Genomic DNA, 20,366 nt, shown 5'->3' with positions numbered 1-20,366 from the left:
TGCCGTTGTCCTGTGGATGCCGTTGCATCATCCAAGTGGATGATGCACACTGGTGGTGGTGTGGAGAGACAAACCCCCCTCTCATGATTGTGAAGCACTTTGGGTGTATGGCTATACACAATAAATGCGCTTTATAAATACACATTACTTACTTACTATATTTTAAAGTAGCCCACGCAACACTGCTTTAAAACCAAAATTAAATAATCTTATTTCAAATTCGGCGATGCAGTGGCGCAGTAGGTAGTGCTGTCGCCTCACAGCAAGAAGGTCGCTGGTTCGAGCCTCGGCTGGGTCAGTTGTCATTTCTGTGTGGGTTTCCTCCGGGTGCTCCGGTTTCCCCCACAGTCCAAAGACATGCGGTATAGGTGAATTGGGTAGGCTAAATTGTTCGTAGTATGTGTGAATAAGTGTGTATGTGTTTCCCAGTGATGGGTTGCAGCTGAAAGGGCATCCGCTGCATAAAACAAATGCTGGATAAGTCGGCGGTTCACTCCGCTGTGGCAACCCTGGATTAATAAAGGCACTAAGCTGAAAAGAAAATGAATGAGTCAATTTCAAATTCTTGCATTTTTTGTGATTATTTTGAGTATTTTGATACTACTATACTAAAACTGAAATAAAATAAAAATAAATAGAATAAAATATGAAAAATGTGCTATATAAACTTAATTAAACATTTCTTGTATTTATTTTTGTGAATTAATTATATTAATATTTTAAATAGGCCATTTAAAACTCCTTTTGAACCAAAAATTTCATTTTATTATGATTATTTTGTGTTTGGATACTACTAACTAAAATAAAGATAAATAATAATAATAATTCCTTACATTTGAGTAGTGCTTTTCTGGACACTCAAATCGCTTTACACATAGGGGGTAATCTCCTCATCCAACACCAGTGTGCAGCATCCACCTGGATGACACGATGGCAGCCATAGTGCACCAGAATGCACTGGTGGAGAGGAGACAGAGTGATGAAGCCAGTTATGATATGGGGATGGTTAGGAGGCCAAGATGGACTGAGGCCAGGGGGTAAATTTGGCCAGGATGCTGGGGTTAACCCCCTACTCTTTTTCGAAGGACATCCTGGGGTTTTTAATAACCACAGAGATTGTCAGGACCTCGGTTTAATGCTCATCCAAAAGATGGCACTCACTGAGCAGTATAGTGTCCCCTGCAGTATACTGGGGTATCAGGACACAGCCCTGCTTAGGTTCAGTGGGCGACCATGTGAGCTAGCTGCCTGCTAAACAGAATATAATATATAATATGTAGCTAATAGCATATAAAATGTCAACTAAAATAAAAACCAAAACATTACTTCCACTTGTAAGATCTGAGTGTGTAAAGTGTTTAGCACCAGTTTATTTACATTTTGTTTTTTGTAAATTAAATGTATTACAGTTTTTCTGGATTGCTTACACACTAAATTTAAAAGTAGTACACTATTAGCAAAACCTTACACTCAAGAAGCAAAACATTAGCCTATATTTGCGCAACTATAAGCACATGTTCACCCTCACACTTGTTGCAAAACACTAAACACACTTAACATTCATTACACACAAACATTTATCATGAGGTCACTTCCTTGCAATACCAAAGCACTGACTGTCAAATTACTGCACCGTCCAACCAATTGGTTCAACACAGTCATCAGGTGTGCAAACACTTGTTTGCTTAAAGCTGCGGTCACACTAGGCTTTGTGTGTGCGAAATTCTGTCGTACCGCTCGTTAACATAAACGTACTGTCGATTGCTCCATGTTTTAAATTTCTGTCCAGAGAGGTCATGTTTTGATCCTCGATTGGTCTCACGCAGTCAAGTGATGCGATTTCGCAGGTCAGAGTTCACCAAGCTTAAACTTTGCACTGCAGCAACCTGTGAAACTTGACGCATGACCTTGCGTTTACGGTCTGACGCATTCGTGTGCATATCAATAGAAGTCTATGGGAAGAAAAGTCAAGTGTGACCGCAGCTTCATTGTAGACACACCAATCAGGTGTTAAGCACTATAATAAGCAGCAGGAGAGTTTATCAGTCTTCAAGCGCAATGGAAAGAGTCAGAGAAAGAGTAAGCAAATCAGCAAATCAATTCGATCATACGCAATAGTTGTGTGCTATAGTGTGTCTTTCCACTGCTCTGCTCTGGTTCAGAACTGGTTTCAGCAACATCCACATTTCACCATCCTATATCTTCCACCAAAACCCTTTAAATGCCATCTGAAATGTTCTCCTAAAATGAGCATTTTTCTCAGCCTCCAATATTTGTTCAGTTATTTCACTTAAAGGGCAATGAAATAACTTATTTGTCACTGTAAAAGTAAAATTACTGAGCCTACACACAGGAGTCGGAGAAAAATGCTCATTTTAGAAGAAATTATGAAATGGCTTTTAGAGGTTTTTGCATCCAAACTCTTCATATTATAAACTAAAATAAAAAACAGAACATTACTTCCACTTAAGATCTGAGTGTATAAAGGGATTAGGTTGTGGTTAGGACCAGTGGTGTAGTTCTTGCTATACGCACATATACTCCGTATGCTTACTTTTTTCCACGAGCTGTTTGGGTATTACCACTTCTGAGGATCAATAATTGTATATACCCTCAGTATGCTCACTTATTTTTCTGATAAAACTTCCCTAATTTTAGTGTATTATTTTAAATTCTTACTTAATGTATATGTGTACATTTTTCTTTGTTTACCCCAAATGGAACTGTTCCTGATCTGCCCTAAAATGAAAATCCTAAAATCGCCCCTGTACAACAGTATTTTACATTGGTCTTAATCGTGAAAGACACTAAATATAACACTAAAAACGATGAGGCAAAGACTACTCATAAATCGCGTAACAATATGCAATTTAAAAGGGTAACTACTAGTATATAATAGCGACAACAGAAGACAGACTCCTAATAGTTTGGTTTAAAACAAGCATGCACGAATGTGACAATCAAAAATAATGGCTGATTGATGTTTAAAGGAACCTATTAAATGTAAAGTAATAAGCCAGTAAAGAAAGTAAGTTAAAAAGCTGTCTTTCCATGTATATAAATATATAAATAGCTAATAAATCAAGGAAACATTGACTTTCGTCATTTCTTTGCCTACTTTCATTTAAAATTTGGGTGGGGTGTAATAGTACACCACCTTTTTTTAGGACTACACCACTGGTTAGGACGATTCTGAGGGCCCACTCCATTTTGGGGCCTTCAGAGTTACTATTAGGGACCTCCCAATTCCCCCAGTTTGCAATTTTAAAAAAGATAAGTTCATTAAACATTTTACATTTGAACACTGCCTTAACACTGTAAATATTGCTAGGTTCCACACAATTCCTTCATGTTGACCCAACACTTATCTATTAAATCTATAAGTCCATAAGTCTATAAATCTATTAAGTTTATATATTTGTCTTAAAAAATTTAAGTGGAATGAACATAAAATAATTAAGTTGTCCCCAAAAAAAACTCAAAAATTGTGTTACTTAATGTATATGTGTACATTTTTCTTTGTTTACCCCAAATGGAACTGTTCGTGATCTGCCCTAAAATGAAAATCCTAAAATCAGCCCTGTACAACAGTATTTCACATTATTCTTAATCATGCCTACCGCTACAGGGAACGACACTATATATAACACTAAAAACGATGAGGCAAAGACTACTCATAAATCGCGTAACAATATGCAATTTAAAAGGGTAACTACTAGTATATAATAGCAACAACAGAAGACAGACTCCTAATAGTTTGGTTTAAAACAAGCATGCACGAATGTGACAATCAAAAATAATGGCTGATTGATGTTTAAAGGAACCTATTAAATGTAAAGTAATAAGCCAGTAAAGAAAGTAAGTAAAAAAGCTGTCTTTCCATGTGTATATATATATATATATATATATATATATATATATATATATATATATAAATAGCTAATAAATCAAAGAAACATTGACTTTCGTCGTTTCTTTGCCTACTTTCATTTAAAATTTGGGTGGGCTGTAATAGTACACCACCTTTTTTTTAGGACTACACCACTGGTTAGGACGATTCTAAGGGCCCACTCCATTTTGGGGCCTTCAGAATTACTATTAGGGCCCTCCCAATTCCCTCAATTTGCAATTAAAAAAAAAATAAGTTCATTAAACATTTTGCATTTGAACACTGCCTTAACACTGTAAATATTGCTAGGTTCCACACAATTCCTTCATGTTGACCCAACACCCAAAAAAAAACTCAAAAATTGTGTTACTTAATGTATATGAGTACATTTTTCTTTGTTTACCCCAAATGGAACTGTTCCTGATCTGCCCTAAAATGAAAATCCTAAAATCGCCCCTGTACAACAGTATTTTACATTGGTCTTAATCGTGAACGACACTATATATAACACTAAAAACGATGAGGCAAAGACTACTCATAAATCGCGTAACAATATGCAATTTAAAAGGGTAACTACTAGTATATAATAGCAACAACAGAAGACAGACTCCTAATAGTTTGGTTTAAAACAAGCATGCACGAATGTGACAATCAAAAATAATGGCTGATTGATGTTTAAAGGAACCTATTAAATGTAAAGTAATAAGCCAGTAAAGAAAGTAAGTTAAAAAGCTGTCTTTCCATGTGTATATATATATATATAGCTATTAAATCAAAGAAACACTGACTTTCGTCGTTTCTTTGCCTACTTTCATTTAAAATTTGGGTGGGGTGTAATAGTACACCACCTTTTTTTTTTAGGACTACACCACTGGTTAGGACGATTCTAAGGGCCCACTCCCTTTTGTGGCTTTCAGAGTTACTATTAGGGACCTCCCAATTCCCCCAATTTGCAATTAAAAATAATAAGTTCATTAAACATTTTACATTTGAACACTGCCTTAACACTGTAAATATTGCTAGGTTCCACACAATTCCTTCATGTTGACCCAACACTTATCTATTAAGTCTATAAGTCCATAAGTCTATAAATCTTTTAAGTTTATATATTTGTCTTAAAAAAATTAAGTGGATTGAACATGAAACAATTAAGTTGTCCCCAAAAAAAACTCCAAAATTGTGTTGTTTCAGCTCATTTCAAATAAGTAGTTTGAACAACCAGCAAAAATAAGTTCTGTGAGTGAAGGCCATTAAAAAGCTGAATGTTTCTTCCTCTAATTACTATTCATATGTATGCTAATGAGGTTTAGGATTGTCTCCGCCCCCTCTGCCTCTCTGTACATTTAACGCAGAAGGTTTTTGTTTCATCCCTCGAGACAAAAAGCTCTTTCTGTTCATCTTGCCCAGTTATTTTCGCTCTGTTCTTTGTGTGTGTGGTGAAGTCTGATGTGTTCTGACAGGGTGTTTTGGATGTGCTGAGCTGGAGCGGGTCAGGCGTAGTTCTGCGCTCACTCTTTGTCCCAGTTGTGGCCTTTTGACAATAATCTTTGTGTGTTTCTGGAGCTGCCGACGTCCACAAAGAGAGCTCTGTGTGTGTGTCGGTGGGGGAGGATATTTGAATAGTATGAATATTTGGATACTTTCGAAAAAGTCCTGTACACTGACTGTTTCACTTGTTTCTGACTGTTTTGTATCGAGTCACTGGTGATTGTGGAGAAGCAACATTGTGAAGGTTTTCTATTTATGCGGCTCACACTTTGCTCCGCCCACCACTAAATCTGATTGGCTCAGATGTCTATTTTACTTACAGTTGAAATCAAAATTATTCGCCCTCCTGTGAATTTGTTTTCCAAATATTTCCCAAATGATGTTTAACAGAGGAGGGAATTTTTCCACAGTATTTCCTATAATATTTTTTCTTCTGTAGAAAGTCTTATTTGTTTTTAGCTAGAATAAAAGCTGCTTTTAGTTCTTTTGAACAATTTTAAGGTCAATATTATTAGCTCCTTTAAGCTATATATTTTTTTCTATTGTCTACAGCAGTGTTTCCCAACCCTGTTCCTGAAGGCACACCAACAGTACACATTTTCAACCTCTCCCAAATCAAACACACCTGAATCAACTTATTATAACATCAGAAGAGACTCCAACACCTGAAGTTAATGGGTCAGAAAAGGGAGACATCCAAAATATGTACTGTTGGTGTGCCTCCAGGAACAGGGTTGGGAAACACTGGTCTACAGAACAAACCATCGTTATACAATGCCTAATTAACCTAGTTAAGACTTTAAGCTGAATACTAGTATCTTGAAAAATATCTAGTAAAATATTATTGACTGTCATCAAGGCAAAGATAAAAGAAATCAGTTATTAGAGATGACTATGCCCACAGGGAATCTGCACGCCCAAATTTCTGCAGATTTTTACCCATCATTAATTCTGTTTATTTACTTGTGTAAATGTGTGTAAATCTACATTTATTCAGTTTTTTAATTAAATACAGTAATATGATTGACTAATATGAAAATGTTGATCTGATTTATGTACAATTCAGTTTGTACAGTAATATTTTCTGTCTTTTAGTAGATATATTATATGAGAGACTTGCTTTGCTTACCAACTAAAGTGAATCTAATTGGATTTGCATTGTAAACATTAAATAAAAGTTAAAAAGATATTTTTTTATTTGACATATTACAGTTTTTCCAAATTGTTTACACACATTTTCTGAAAGCATGTCTCATATTGTCAGAACTCATCACACACAAATCACAAAACACACACACACATTGGGCAAAACTCTTCAATTCTTCTGCGAAATGAAAGTCTATGTTCTAAACAATGTGATTTCATTTGCTGTGCTAACCACTGAGCCACCGTGCTACCTTTAAAATAAAAAAATAATATAAATATTACACTGTAGGTAAAAAAAAATCTAGTATAAATGTGAACATGTGATCCCCGTGTTGGCGTGGGTTTCCTCCGGGTGCTCCTGTTTCCCCCACAAGTCCAAACACATGCGCTATAGGTGAATTAAATAAGCTGCATGGTGTATGTGTGTGAGTGAGTGTGTATGGGTGTTTCCCAGAGATGGGTTGCAGCTGGAAGGGCATCCGCTGTGTAAAACATATGCTGGAATAGTTGGCGGTTCATTCCGCTGTGGTGACCCCTGATTAATGAATTCATGCCAAAAATTATTAGAAAGTTAAGTAAAGATCATGTTTCATGGAGAAATTATTGGACATTTTCTTCCGAAAGTATATCCAAACTTAATTTTTGATTTATAATATGCATTGCTAAGAACTTCATTTGGACAACTTTAAAGGCGATTTTTTTTTTATATTTAGATTTTTTTAAATGTTTAAATTAAAGCATGCTATTAACATAGTTCAAGTATGAATTAGCATGTTGCTAGTATGTTTCTAGTATAAACTAGCATGTTGTTATCATGAATTTATTATGAATTACCATGTTGCTAGTATAATTAGTGTATTGTTAGTATGGACTGGTGTGTTGCTAGCATGTTGCTAGTATGATTAGCATGTTAGTATGTTTGTTAGTACGTTACCAGTATGGATTGGCTTGTTGTTAGAATGTACAATGTAAAGTCAATGGCAGTTTTTTAAAATGGAAGTCTATGGAACAGTTGCTAGGATGCCGTAAGTGGTTGCTAGGGTGTGGCTAGTAAGTTGAAAGGTCATCAGTGATTGGCAGCTTAATAGTCTGAGTTAAATGAGCCCAAACTTAAGTCTGTATGACAGTCTGGCGCAAAGTTATGATGGTCCAATGTTAAGTCAATGGGACTTTTCTGTATTTTCCGGGTCAGTTTTGGGAAAACCATAAGATCTACGGTGGCCTCAATTCAGTAAAGTTTGGAAGTCTGGAGTTAGTTTGGTGGTTGTAATATGAACGGTCTAGGAGGAGAGGCTTTCTTGAAATAGTCTAAGAAGAAGCAGAAGAAGAAGACGGCAGATTAAGTTAATGTAGTATAACAGTATGTTGGCTTTCTCAAACCACCATAATAAGTCTTATTTAATGTGTGTGCTTGTATGATAATGAATATGATTTTTTTTGTGCTTGCCAGGCGATGGAGAGCAAGCTGCTGGTTGGTGGGAAGAACATTATCGATCACACTAATGAACAACAGAAGATGCTTGAACAGAAAAGACATGAGATTGCTGAACAGGTAAAACACACCTTCATTACCCGCGTTTCCATTTCACACCACTAGAGGCGACAATAATGACCAGACAGCTTTAGAATCCGGACACAAGAGCTGATCGATTCCTACTGTTTGGAATCTGTTGTGATTCCTGGTTCTGAAATAACCCTTTTTAAAGCAACTGAAGGCTTTCGGCGCTATTTTGGCTAGGAAAAAGGAATAGATAATACAGCATTTTATTTAAAGCGAAAAACAAAGCCCTTTACTTCATGCATCAGTTATATTTATGCCTTCAGAATAGAGCTCAAAAACATTCACTGTGATCTTAATTTATTTTCACCACATAATACTAATAATGCACACACAGCAAGTCATCATCTGTTGTCTATTGTGTGCATCAGCTGTATGAAATGTGCCAGACATCAGCTGTTACACTCTAAAAAACGTTATTTATTTAACCCAATGGTTGAGTTAAATATTTGGTGCTTTGTTGGGTTATTTTTAACCTTTGTTTGGTTATTTATTAATAACTCAACCAGTTGAGTTAACTATTTGGTGCTTTGTTGGGTTATTTTTAACCTTTGTTAGGTTATTTATTAATAACTCAACCAGTTGAGTTAAATATTTGGTGCTTTGTTGGGTTATTTTTAACCTTTGTTAGGTTATTTATTAATAACTCAACCAGTTGAGTTAAATATTTGGTGCTTTGTTGGGTTATTTTTAACCTTCGTTAGGTTATTTATTATTAACTCAACCAGTTGAGTTAAATATTTGGTGCTTTGTTGGGTTATTTTTAACCTTCGTTAGGTTATTTATTAATAACTCAACCAGTTGAGTTAAATATTTGGTGCTTTGTTGGGTTATTTTTAACCTTTGTTAGGTTATTTATTAATAACTCAACCAGTTGAGCTAAATATTTGGTGCTTTGTTGGGTTATTTTTAACCTTCGTTAGGTTATTTATTAATAACTCAACCAGTTGAGTTAAATATTTGGTGCTTTGTTGGGTTATTTTTAACCTTTGTTAGGTTATTTATTAATAACTCAACCAGTTGAGTTAAATATTTGGTGCTTTGTTGGGTTATTTTTAACCTTCGTTAGGTTATTTATTAATAACTCAACCAGTTGAGTTAAATATTTGGTACTTTGTTGGGTTATTTTTAACCTTTATTGTGTCATTTATTTAATAACTCAACCAGTTGGGTTAAATATTTAGAATTTCAATAGTCAACTGATTTAACTGACACAGAGCAGCTGTATTTATATGCGTGCGTAATGTTGTTTTTGCTTTATAAAGTTTATTTAAGCTCTAACTCAATAATATTGTTGTTATTTTTTATCAAACTACTTCTCTGTGCTGTGCTTTTATATCCGTTTCACCATCCAAGACAATCTGTTAGAAGCATTTAGATGTGGTTTAAATGTATTGTACATTGTGGACACAGTGAAGCCTGCTGCAGCTGCTGGACAGTCTCTACAGCACACAGAGCTCCATATTCTGCTCCATCGACAGAGGATTTTCTGCTTGCACACTTTATAACTGCCTGCACTTTGTTCAGTTTCTTCACTCTAAAAAACGTTGAGTTATTTGTTTTTTAACCCAATGGTTGAGTTAAAAATATTTGGTGCTTTGTTGGTTTATTTTTAACCTTTATGGGGTTACTTATTAATATCTCAACCAGTTGGGTTAAATACCTGGTGCTTTGTTGGGTTATTTATTAATAACTCAACCAGTTGGGTTAAATATTTGGTGGTTTGTTGGGTTATTATTAACTTTTATTAGGTTAGTTGTTTAATAACTCCACCAGTTGGGTTAAAAATTTTAAATTCAATAGTCAGCTGATTTAACTGACACAGAGCAGCTGTATTTATATGCGTGCGTAATGTTGCTTTTGCGTTATAAAGTTTATTTAAGCTCTAATGCTATAATATTGTTGTTGTTTTTATCCTCTCCGTGTCGTGTGTTTTATATCCGTCTCTCCAGCACTTTTAATTTCTGATGATACAAACACGCACTTCTATATTACTTCTATCTATTAAATGGATAAAAACGCTCTAGTGTCAGGAACTTAAAATGTAATGGAAATAAAGCATTTTTTTGAAAACTGTATGTTATTTATTTGCAAAGCCATAATTATAAAATTTATAGTAATAGTAGTAATAGTTAATTATATAACCCAATGCATTAGGTTAAAATAACCCATAGTTGGAAAGGTGCTATATTAACCTATAGTTGGGTTATATGTTGGGCTATTTTAACCCAAGTAATTACTATACAACATGCAAGATAACAGAAAATAAACAGTGAAAACAAACACCATTTACTAAAGGAAATGAAAGGCAATAATCAGCATTTCATCTACGAACTGAACTCTGAAAACTGGACTGATACAGTTTCAATTTATTAAAACTTCTATGTTAAGCTGCTTTGACACAATCTACGCTGTAAAAGCACTGTAGAAATAAAGATGAACTGAATTCATATAGCTTTATTAGGATGTTTCAGCATCACATGCCATAACCAGCTGTTGAAAATAAATTACATGATAGTAAAATAAAATGCTGAAATTGCTGAAGTTTTTGAATCAACTCATTGCAATTTCCATTTTTCCATGCCGTATGTGCTCTTTACTACACCTAACTGTGTGTGTGTGTGTGTGTGTGTGTGTGTGTGTGTGTGTGTGTGTGTGTGTGTGTGTGCAGACGCGCAGAGAGAGAGAAATACAGCAGCAGCTGCTGGATCAGGATGAAGAGACATTAGAGCTCAGAGAAACGTTTTCCTCACTGCAGCAGGAAGTGGAAGCCAAGACCAAGAAACTCAAAAAGGTGCGTTACAGTGCGTTAAACATACAGAGCTGCTGAAGAAACTCACTGCTAAACAATGACATTCAGAGGTTGCTAATAAAGAAAACATCCCTCTTTTAGGAAAACTAGATATGTTTTCTATATACACTACCTGACAAAAGTCTTGTTGCCTATCTAAATTTTAGCAACAACAAATAATAACTTGGCTTCTAGCTGATCATTTGGTATCAGAAGTGGCTTATATCAAAGGCTAAGGCCTCTATATTACGCTTATTTTACCACAATAAATATGATCATGCCTTGATATTTAATTATTTAATTAGGACAGCAAGGTCTGACTTTGCTTAGACAAAAGTCTCGTCACTGAACAGAAATAATGTCCAGTATAGAATATAAAGTCATGCTGCAGTGGAAACAGAATGAATATTGTGCATGACTCCCATGAGCTTGGAGGACTGCATCCATACATCTCTGCAATGACTCAAATCACTGATTAATAAAGTCATCTAGAATGGCAAAGAAAGCGTTCTTGCAGGACTCCCAGAGTTCATCAGGATTATTTGGATTCATCTTCAATACCTCCTCCTCCATCTTACCCCAGACATGCTCAATAATGTTCATGTCTGGTGACTGGGCTGGCCAATCCTGGAGCACCTTGACCTTCTTTGCTTTCAGGAACTTTGATGTGGAGGCTGAAGTATGAGAAGGAGCGCTATCCTGCTGAAGAATTTGCCCTCTCCTGTGGTTTGTAATGTAATGGGCAGCACAAATGTCTTGATACCTCAGGCTGTTGATGTTGCCATCCACTCTGCAGATCTCTCGCACGCCCCCATACTGAATGTGACCCCAAACCATGATTTTTCCTTTAACAAACTTGACTGATTTCTGTGAGAATCTTGGGTTCATGCAGGTTCCAATAGGTCTTCTGCAGTATTTGTGATGATTGGGATGCAGTTCAACAGACGATTCAGCAGAAAAATCGACCGTCTGACACTTTTCCAAATGATCAACTAGAAGTCAAGTTATTATTTAGTGCTCTTACAACTGGGATCAATGACAAGACTTTTGTCAGGTAGTGTATACACACATTTTTTTGTAATTCATCTTTTGAATTGCATTCATCAGGTTTCAAATAAAAGAGAAAAATAATCACGAGCTGAAGTATTTCATTATTATTTAATACTAAATATAATTAGATATGTAGAGAGAAAGAAAGAAATCCAAATAAAAGAAAGTACAGACAGCTACAACATTATGTTTCAAGCTATCAATAGAAGTTTAAAAACTGTCAATAAAACCTCATATACAGTCAAGCCTGAAATTATTCATACCCCTGGCTAATTCTGACTTAGTTACTCTTATTCAACCAGTAAGTGTTTTGTTTATTTTGATAAAAAATTACACAGGCTTCTTCAAAAAGATAAAAGTCGATGTGCAGGCGGCAATATTGTGTTCAAAAATATTTCTCAGCTTTTATTTAACTTTGAACCAAAAAAGTGACAAGCTCAAAATGACTCATACCCTTCTCAATAATCAATAAAAAGGCCTTTATTAGCTATTACAGCGATCAAACTCTTGCTTTAACTGATGACCAGCTCTTTGCATGTCTCCACTGGTATTGCCCATTCATCACTAATGATGAGCTCCAACTTTTTTAGGTTGGAGGGTCTCCTTGGCATCACCCTTATCTTTTGCTCTCTCTAAAGATTCTCAATCGGATTTACATCAAAACTCTGGCTGAGCCACTGCAAAATGTTGCTGTTTTTAATGCTTTTCTTTTGCAAAACTTTGTTTTAAAATTTTTATTCATGCATCAACTGAAAAAACACAGTTTGTTTACATTTTTAAAAAATTTGTTACATTTAAAAAATGTAATTTTTTTAAAATATTGAATTTTATTTATTTAGTTAATTTTTTTACATAAACTGAATGTTCTTGCTGTAATGTACAATGACCTTGAGTGTCAGGAAAGGCACCTTTAAATAAAATGTATTATTGCATTATTATTATTATTATCATTATTATTAAATGAAAATTCATAAAAATAGAACTGTCAATAGACACTCACCAGCCACTTTATTAGGTACACCTGTCCAACTGCTTGTTAATGGAAATTTCTAATCAGCCAATCACATGGCAGCATCTCAATGCATTTAGGCATGTAGATATGGTCAAGACGATCTGCTGCAGTTCAAACCGAGCATCAGAATCGGGAAGAAAGGGGATTTAAGTGACTTTTAACTTCCAGAGGAGAATGGCCAGACTGGTTCCAGCTGATAGAAAGGCAACAGTAACTCAAATAACCACTCGTTACAACCGAGGTCTGCAGAAGAGCATCTCTGAACACACAACACATCCAACCTTGAAGCAGATGAGTTACAGCAGCAGAAGACCACTCCAGGTGTCACTCCTGTCAGCTAAGAACAGGAAACTGAGGCTACAATTCACACAGGCTCACCAAAATTGGACAATAGAAGATTGGAAAAATGTTGCCTGGTCTGATTGTTTCTTGGCACACTTTGGGCTCATTACTACAAACTGAGCATCATGTCACTCCAACAGCCTACCTAAGTATTGTTCTGACCATGTCCATCCCTTTATGACCACAGTGTACCCATCTTCTGATGGCTACTTCCAGCAGGATAACACACCATGTCATAAAGCGTTAATCATCTGGGACTGGTTTCTTGAACATGACAATGAGTTTACTGTACTGCCTCCGCAGTCACCAGAGCTCAATCCGATAGAGCACTTTTGGGATGTGGTGGAACAGGAGATTTGCATCATGGATGTGCAGCTGACAAATCTACAGCAACTGTGTGATGCCATCATGTCAATAAGAACCAAAATCTCTGAGGAATATTTCCAGTACCTTGTTGATTCTATGCCACAAAGGATTAAGCCAGTTCTGAAGAAAAAAGGGGGTCCAACCCTGGTACTAGTAAGGTATACCTGATAAAGTGGCCAGTGAGTGTAAGTTCTGCATGTGTGGTAGATAAAACATTACTCTATTTGTTTGATACACATACCCAAAAGGGCTGTATCAAAGAAAAATCATACATCATTACAGCCTTAGGATTTAGAAGCCACTGAATAGACTGATAAAATATATCCTACAAATATAACAGCACTGAGTTCCCTAACTCTGTTCCTCTCGCTCCCCTTAATTCTGGACCTCTGACCTTTGACCCCTGGATCACCCCTGACCCCACCTCCCCCTGTGACTATAAAACACCTTTGTCAGTACAAGAAGGTCAGTTTGTTTTACACTTGCCCTTTCGCTGACTGTCAGAGGCTACGAGGCTAATGCTAAATGCTAATATTACCAAAAAAGCACCAATGCTTTCACAACCACCTGCATTAATCTTCATGGCTACTGCTGGCATGCTAACCAACGAAACCCTCTTCCTTACAAAATTTATTCTCAACAGGTGGTAGGACAGAACTCCTGCACGTCACTTCCTGTCAGAACACATTACGTCCACTTATGTCACTTCCCTTTTAGAGTTTTAGAATGACTGTTGTAATGTTCAGATGTAGCACCTGACCTCAGCTATACATGTTCCTTCCTGACCTTTCACCTTTAACCCCTGCTCATGCACACTGACCTACACTAACACTGATGAGCACTGAGACACACGCATGACTGAATGAATGATGATGATGATGATGAAGGATGGTGGTGAAGGTTGTATGAAAGAATGGTGATAAAGATAATGTTGATTTTGATGATGGTGATGATGATGTATGTTGAAGATGGTGTTTATGATGATGGGAATGATGCTGATGATAGCGATGATGATGTTGATGATGGGAAAGATGCCAATGATAGCCATGATGATGATGTAATGATAGTAATTGTAGTGATGGTAATGATGTAATGGTAGTGATGATGGTAATGATGACGACGATGATGGTAATGATTTGATGGTAGTGATGATGATGATGATGGTAGTGATGACGATGATAATGATGGTAATGATGATGATGATGATGATGATGGGAGTGATGACGATGATAATGATGGTAATGATGATGATGATGATGATGATGGGAGTGATGACGATGATAATGATAGTAATGACGATGATGATGATGATGGTAATGATGATGATGGTAGTGATGGTAGTGATGACGATGATAATGATAGTAATGATGTGATGGTAGTGATGATGATGATGGTAATGATGTGATGGTAGTGATGATGATGATGGTAATGATGATGATGATAGTAGTGATGACGATGATAATGATAGTAATGATGTGATGGTAGTGATGATGATGATGGTAATGATGTGATGGTAGTGATGATGATGATGATGGTAATGATGATGATGATGATAATGATGGTAATAATGTGATGGTAGTGATGATGGTAGTGATGATGATGATGATGATGGTAATTATAGGACGGTAGAGCTGATGGTAATGATGACGATGATAATGATGGTAATGATGTGATAGTAGTGATGATGATGATGATGGTATTGATGTGATGGTAGTGATGATGATGATGATGGTAATGATGTGATAGTAGTGATGATGATGATGATGATGGTATTGATGTGATGGTAGTGATGATGATGATGGTAATGATGTGATGGCAGTGATGATGGTAATGATGACGATGATAATGATGGTAATGATGTGATAGTAGTGATGATGATGATGATGGTATTGATGTGATGGTAGTGATGATGATGATGGTAATGATGTGATAGTAGTGATGATGATAATGATGGTATTGATGTGATGGTAGTGATGATGATGATGGTAATGATAGGATGGTAGTGATGATGGTAATGATAACGATGGTAATGATGTGATAGTAGTGATGATGATGATGGTATTGATGTGATGGTATTGATGATAATGATGGTAATGATGTGATAGTAGTGATGATGATGATGATGATGGTATTGATGTGATGGTATTGATGATAATGATGGTAATGATGTGATAGTAGTGATGATGATGATGATGATGGTATTGATGTGATGGTAGTGATGATAATGATGGTAATGATGTGATAGTAGTGATGATGATGATGATGGTATTGATGATGATGATGGTAATGATAGGATGGTAGTGATGATGGTAATGATGACGATGATAATGATGGTAATGATGTGATAGTAGTGATGATGATGGTATTGATGTGATGGTAGTGATGATGATGATGGTCATGATGTGATGGCAGTGATGATGGTAATGATGTGATGGTAGTGATGATGATGATGATGATGATGATGATGATGGTAATGATGTGATGGTAGTGATGATGATGGTAATGATGTGATGGTACTGGTGATGATTATGATGATGGTAATGATGTAGATGATAGTGATGCTGATTATGATGATGGTAATGATGTGATGGTAATGATGATGATGAAGTTGATGATGGTAATGATAGTGATGGTAGTGATGATGATGGTAATAATAGTGATGATGATTATGACGATGGTAATGATGTGATGGTAGTGATGATGATGATTATGATGATGGAATTGATGGAGATGATAGTGATGATGATTATGATGACGGTAATGATGAAGATGATAGTTATGATGATTTTGATGATGTAATGATGTGATGATGATGATGATGATGATGATGGCAGTGATAGTGATGGTAATGATGTGATGGTAGTGATGATGATGATGATGGCTATGTATATGATGGTAATTGTGATGAAGGTGATGACAGTGATGATGATTGTAATGGTAATGGCGGAGATGATGATGATTATGATGGTAATGATTATGACAGTGAAGATGATGGCAACGAAGGTGATGACAGTGATGATGATGAAGGTGATGACAGTAATGATGATGGTAATGATGGAGATGATAGTGGGATGATGATGATGATAAAGGTGATGATGATCATGATGAAGGATAGATGGTGGTGATGTTGATGATGATGAAGCTCATAATAAAGAAGTAAAGATAATAATGAAGATTATTACGATGATGAAGGATAGATGATCATGACGCTAATAGTGGTGGCGGTGGTAATGATGATAATGATGGACACATGGATTGATGAGGGTAATGATGGTTATGATGGAGATTATATGACGATGACAGTGATGATGATGATGGAAATGATAGTGATGATGATTGTGATGGTAATGATGGAGATGATGATTATGATGGTAATGATGATAATGACAGTAATGATGATTAAGCACAGATGATGATTATGAAGGTGATGAAGGTGATGGTGTGATTATGATGATGAAGGACAGATGAGAATGGTGGTAATGAAGATTATGCTAGTGATTAATCAGGATGATGGTAATAAAGGACAAAAGATTCTGCTGATTGGTGAGCTGATGATCACATGTTCTCTCTCTGTGTGTGTACAGCTGTATGCGAAGCTCCAGTCTCTGAAGGCTGATATTCAGGATGTGAATGATGAACATGTAAGAAGCCGACAGGACCTCGAGCAAACACAGAATGAACTGACCAGAGAACTCAAATTCAAGTAAGTCATATTAAGTGCTGCATATTGAAAAAAACATTAGCTTGATCTATTCATGCATTATTGTAGCAGTGATGATGTCTTCAGCTGAAGGTTTCTGTCTCCAGAATAAAATGAGAGCTGCTATTTAATCACACAACTGTATAAATGTCCAATCCGTCCAGCTAATGTGTCAGTGTCTGTGCAGATATCTGATTATAGAGAACTTTATACCTCCCGAAGAGAAGAATAAAATCATGAACAGACTGGAGTTTGACGCGGAGGAAGATCAGTGGAAGTTTCAGCCTCTCGTCCCGGCAGAGAAGTGAGTGATGCATCAGATGCTCATATCATGACCCCACCGGCCAAAACACACCAAACTCCTTTTCATACTCAAACTGTTTTCCACATTTCAGAATAATCGCAAAGCCATACAGATGATGAAATTGCATAAATGGAAATGTTGGAATTAGTCAGGGTGCGAGTTACAGGGGGTTTCGGAGATCAAATTAATGCTCGGTTCTCTCTGAAAGACTTCAAAACAAGATGTATGGCGGTCGGCCCTTTAAATAGTAAGAAATAGTTTGCTCTGATATGTATCTAAATAATTATATCAATAATGCTTATAATAGATAATATAAATATTCATTTGACCACCCCATACTGGTTCATACCATTGTGAATGCATCGCGACGAGCAGTCTACGCTTGAAAATATTCATTTAGCGATCTAATCTAGAGTAAAAATAATACCGTAAGTGTTTTTGTAAGGGTGTTTGTATCTACATATGAGCAATTCTAGCGTTATGGATCTGACATTTGCAGTAAAATCTTAAATCATAAATTAATGTAGAAAGTATATGTTAACATTATATTAAAACATCTGTTTATTTTTTCCAAAACAACTAATCACAAAGTTACAGGAGCAGAAAAATATCAATCTGTAAACATATTTTATATTTTAAATGAGGAAAATTATGGATGTGACGAAAAAAGTCTGTTTATAGTTTACAACATACTTTGTTGAACTTCTGTGAATTAAACTGCACAACCCAAAAGAAATAATGCTCATCAAAAGGAGAAGAGTTAGGTCACTATGGAACAAAAATTATAGATTTTATTGTATTTGACATTTTTTGCATTCATGAGAAACTGTTACGGATGTGACGTCTCTCCGTTATGGATGTGACGTCTCTCCGTTATGGATGTGATGTCTCTCCGTTATGGATGTGACGTCTCTCTGTTATGGATGTGATGTCTCTCTGTTATGGATGTGACGTCTCTCCGTTATGGATGTGATGTCTCTCCGTTATGGATGTGACGTCTCTCTGTTATGGATGTGATGTCTCTCTGTTATGGATGTGACGTCTCTCCGTTATGGATGTGACGTCTCTCCGTTATGGATGTGATGTCTCTCTGTTATGGATGTGACGTCTCCCGTCATGGATGTGACGTCTCTCCGTTATGGATGTGAAGTCTCTCTGTTATGGATGTGACGTCTCCCGTTATGGATGTGATGTCTCTCTGTTATGGATGTGACGTCTCCCGTTATGGATGTGACGTCTCTCCGTTATGGATGTGATGTCTCTCTGTTATAGATGTGACGTCTCTCCGTTATGGATGTGATGTCTCTCTGTTATGGATGTGACGTCTCCCGTTATGGATGTGACGTCTCTCCGTTATGGATGTGACATCTCTCCGTTATGGATGTGACGTCTCTCCGTTATGGATGTGACGTCTCTCCGTTATGGATGTGATGTCTCTCTGTTATGGATGTGACGTCTCTCCGTTATGGATGTGACGTCTCTCCATTATGGATGTGACGAATGTGAAATTGGCACTTGTGTGATTTTGGTAAATCAAATATAATTGTTTGAAAACATTGACAGTGACATTTTTGAGTATTTTTAAAGCACTGTAAAATACTTGCTTACACATAAAAAAAGCAGAAACAGTTTCGCATATTTTGGCGAAAATGTAATTTTTTTCATGCCAAGGTTTACATTTGCATGTGTTAGGTCTCGTGTGGGACCTGTTTGTGTTTTGTGATTTGCTGATCCTGCATGATTGTGGATTGGTGGGTGGGTCATCTCGCCTGAGATCCATTATGCGATGCCTATAAAGAATCCAACATTTGACATGAGAAGAGAGCTCGATTAGCCCCATCTCCCTGCCTGGCGTTTTGGATTTATTTTAGTTTGTTTTGAGTCATGAGCTCAGTTCACTACCGTACACATGCTTTTCACTACTGACTTCCATTTATACTCACTTTGATTGCTTTGAATACTTTTGTTAATTATGCTTTTTGTTAATAAATCATTTCTCTTTTCAATTTACCTGGTCTGTATTGTCTCTCTAATGTTACAATTTTGAGTCGGTTGTAACATAACAGGGCTCGTCCGGATTCTGAACCCAGGACCTCTCGCATTGATTCATTAACAAAAAGCATAATTAACAAAAGTATTCAAAGCAATCAAAGTCAGTATAAATGGAAGTCAGTAGTGAAAAGCATGTGTACGGTAGTGAACTGAGCTCATGACTCAAAACAAACTAAAATAAATCAAAAACGCCAGGCAGGGAGATGGGGCTAATCGAGCTCTCTTCTCATGTCAAATGTTGGATTCTTTATAGGCATCGCATAATGGATCTCAGGCGAGATGACCCACCCACCAATCCACAATCATGCAGGATCTGCAAATCACAAAACACAAACACATAGAATTGCTCATATAGCCTAAAAGTAAGCTAAATTAGATGCATGGTTTGTATTTTAGTAGACATGAGATGTTAAACAGTAAAATAATAAGTGTAATCTTTCAGTGTAATCAATTTACTGATGATCAAAAATAGGTCTCAATATAGGTCTTTAACTGCATTCCAAATGGCACACAATGCACTTATGTACTTATGCACTTAAACACTCAAGAGCATAGTATATGTATGTAGTGTCGTCCCAAATGGAACACTAATGTTTTTTTTTTTACTAAACAGAAATTCAAACCTTTTCCCTGATACCGTTTGCCATATTAGTAAAATAAATGACCAG

General features: G+C 36.3%; 1 protein-coding gene across 1 annotated transcript in view; it reads left to right on the top strand.

The window, feature by feature from the left end:
- The window catches only part of LOC130247456 (kinesin-like protein KIF3C), a 44,194-nt gene that overhangs the window by 15,703 nt on the left and 8,125 nt on the right, over positions 1-20,366 (top strand). Inside the window, exons 2-5 of the mRNA XM_056480687.1 lie at positions 7,974-8,075; positions 10,753-10,875; positions 17,227-17,345; positions 17,530-17,646. Of these exons, the coding sequence (XP_056336662.1) occupies positions 7,974-8,075; positions 10,753-10,875; positions 17,227-17,345; positions 17,530-17,646 (461 nt within the window). The remainder of the gene's footprint in view (positions 1-7,973; positions 8,076-10,752; positions 10,876-17,226; positions 17,346-17,529; positions 17,647-20,366) is intronic.

This window comes from Danio aesculapii, chromosome 20 (genome assembly GCF_903798145.1).
Source record: "Danio aesculapii chromosome 20, fDanAes4.1, whole genome shotgun sequence".
Taxonomy (NCBI): Eukaryota; Metazoa; Chordata; class Actinopteri; order Cypriniformes; family Danionidae; genus Danio; species Danio aesculapii.
Note: the sequence above shows the minus strand (reverse complement) of the source record. Positions and strands in the feature narration are given on the sequence as shown.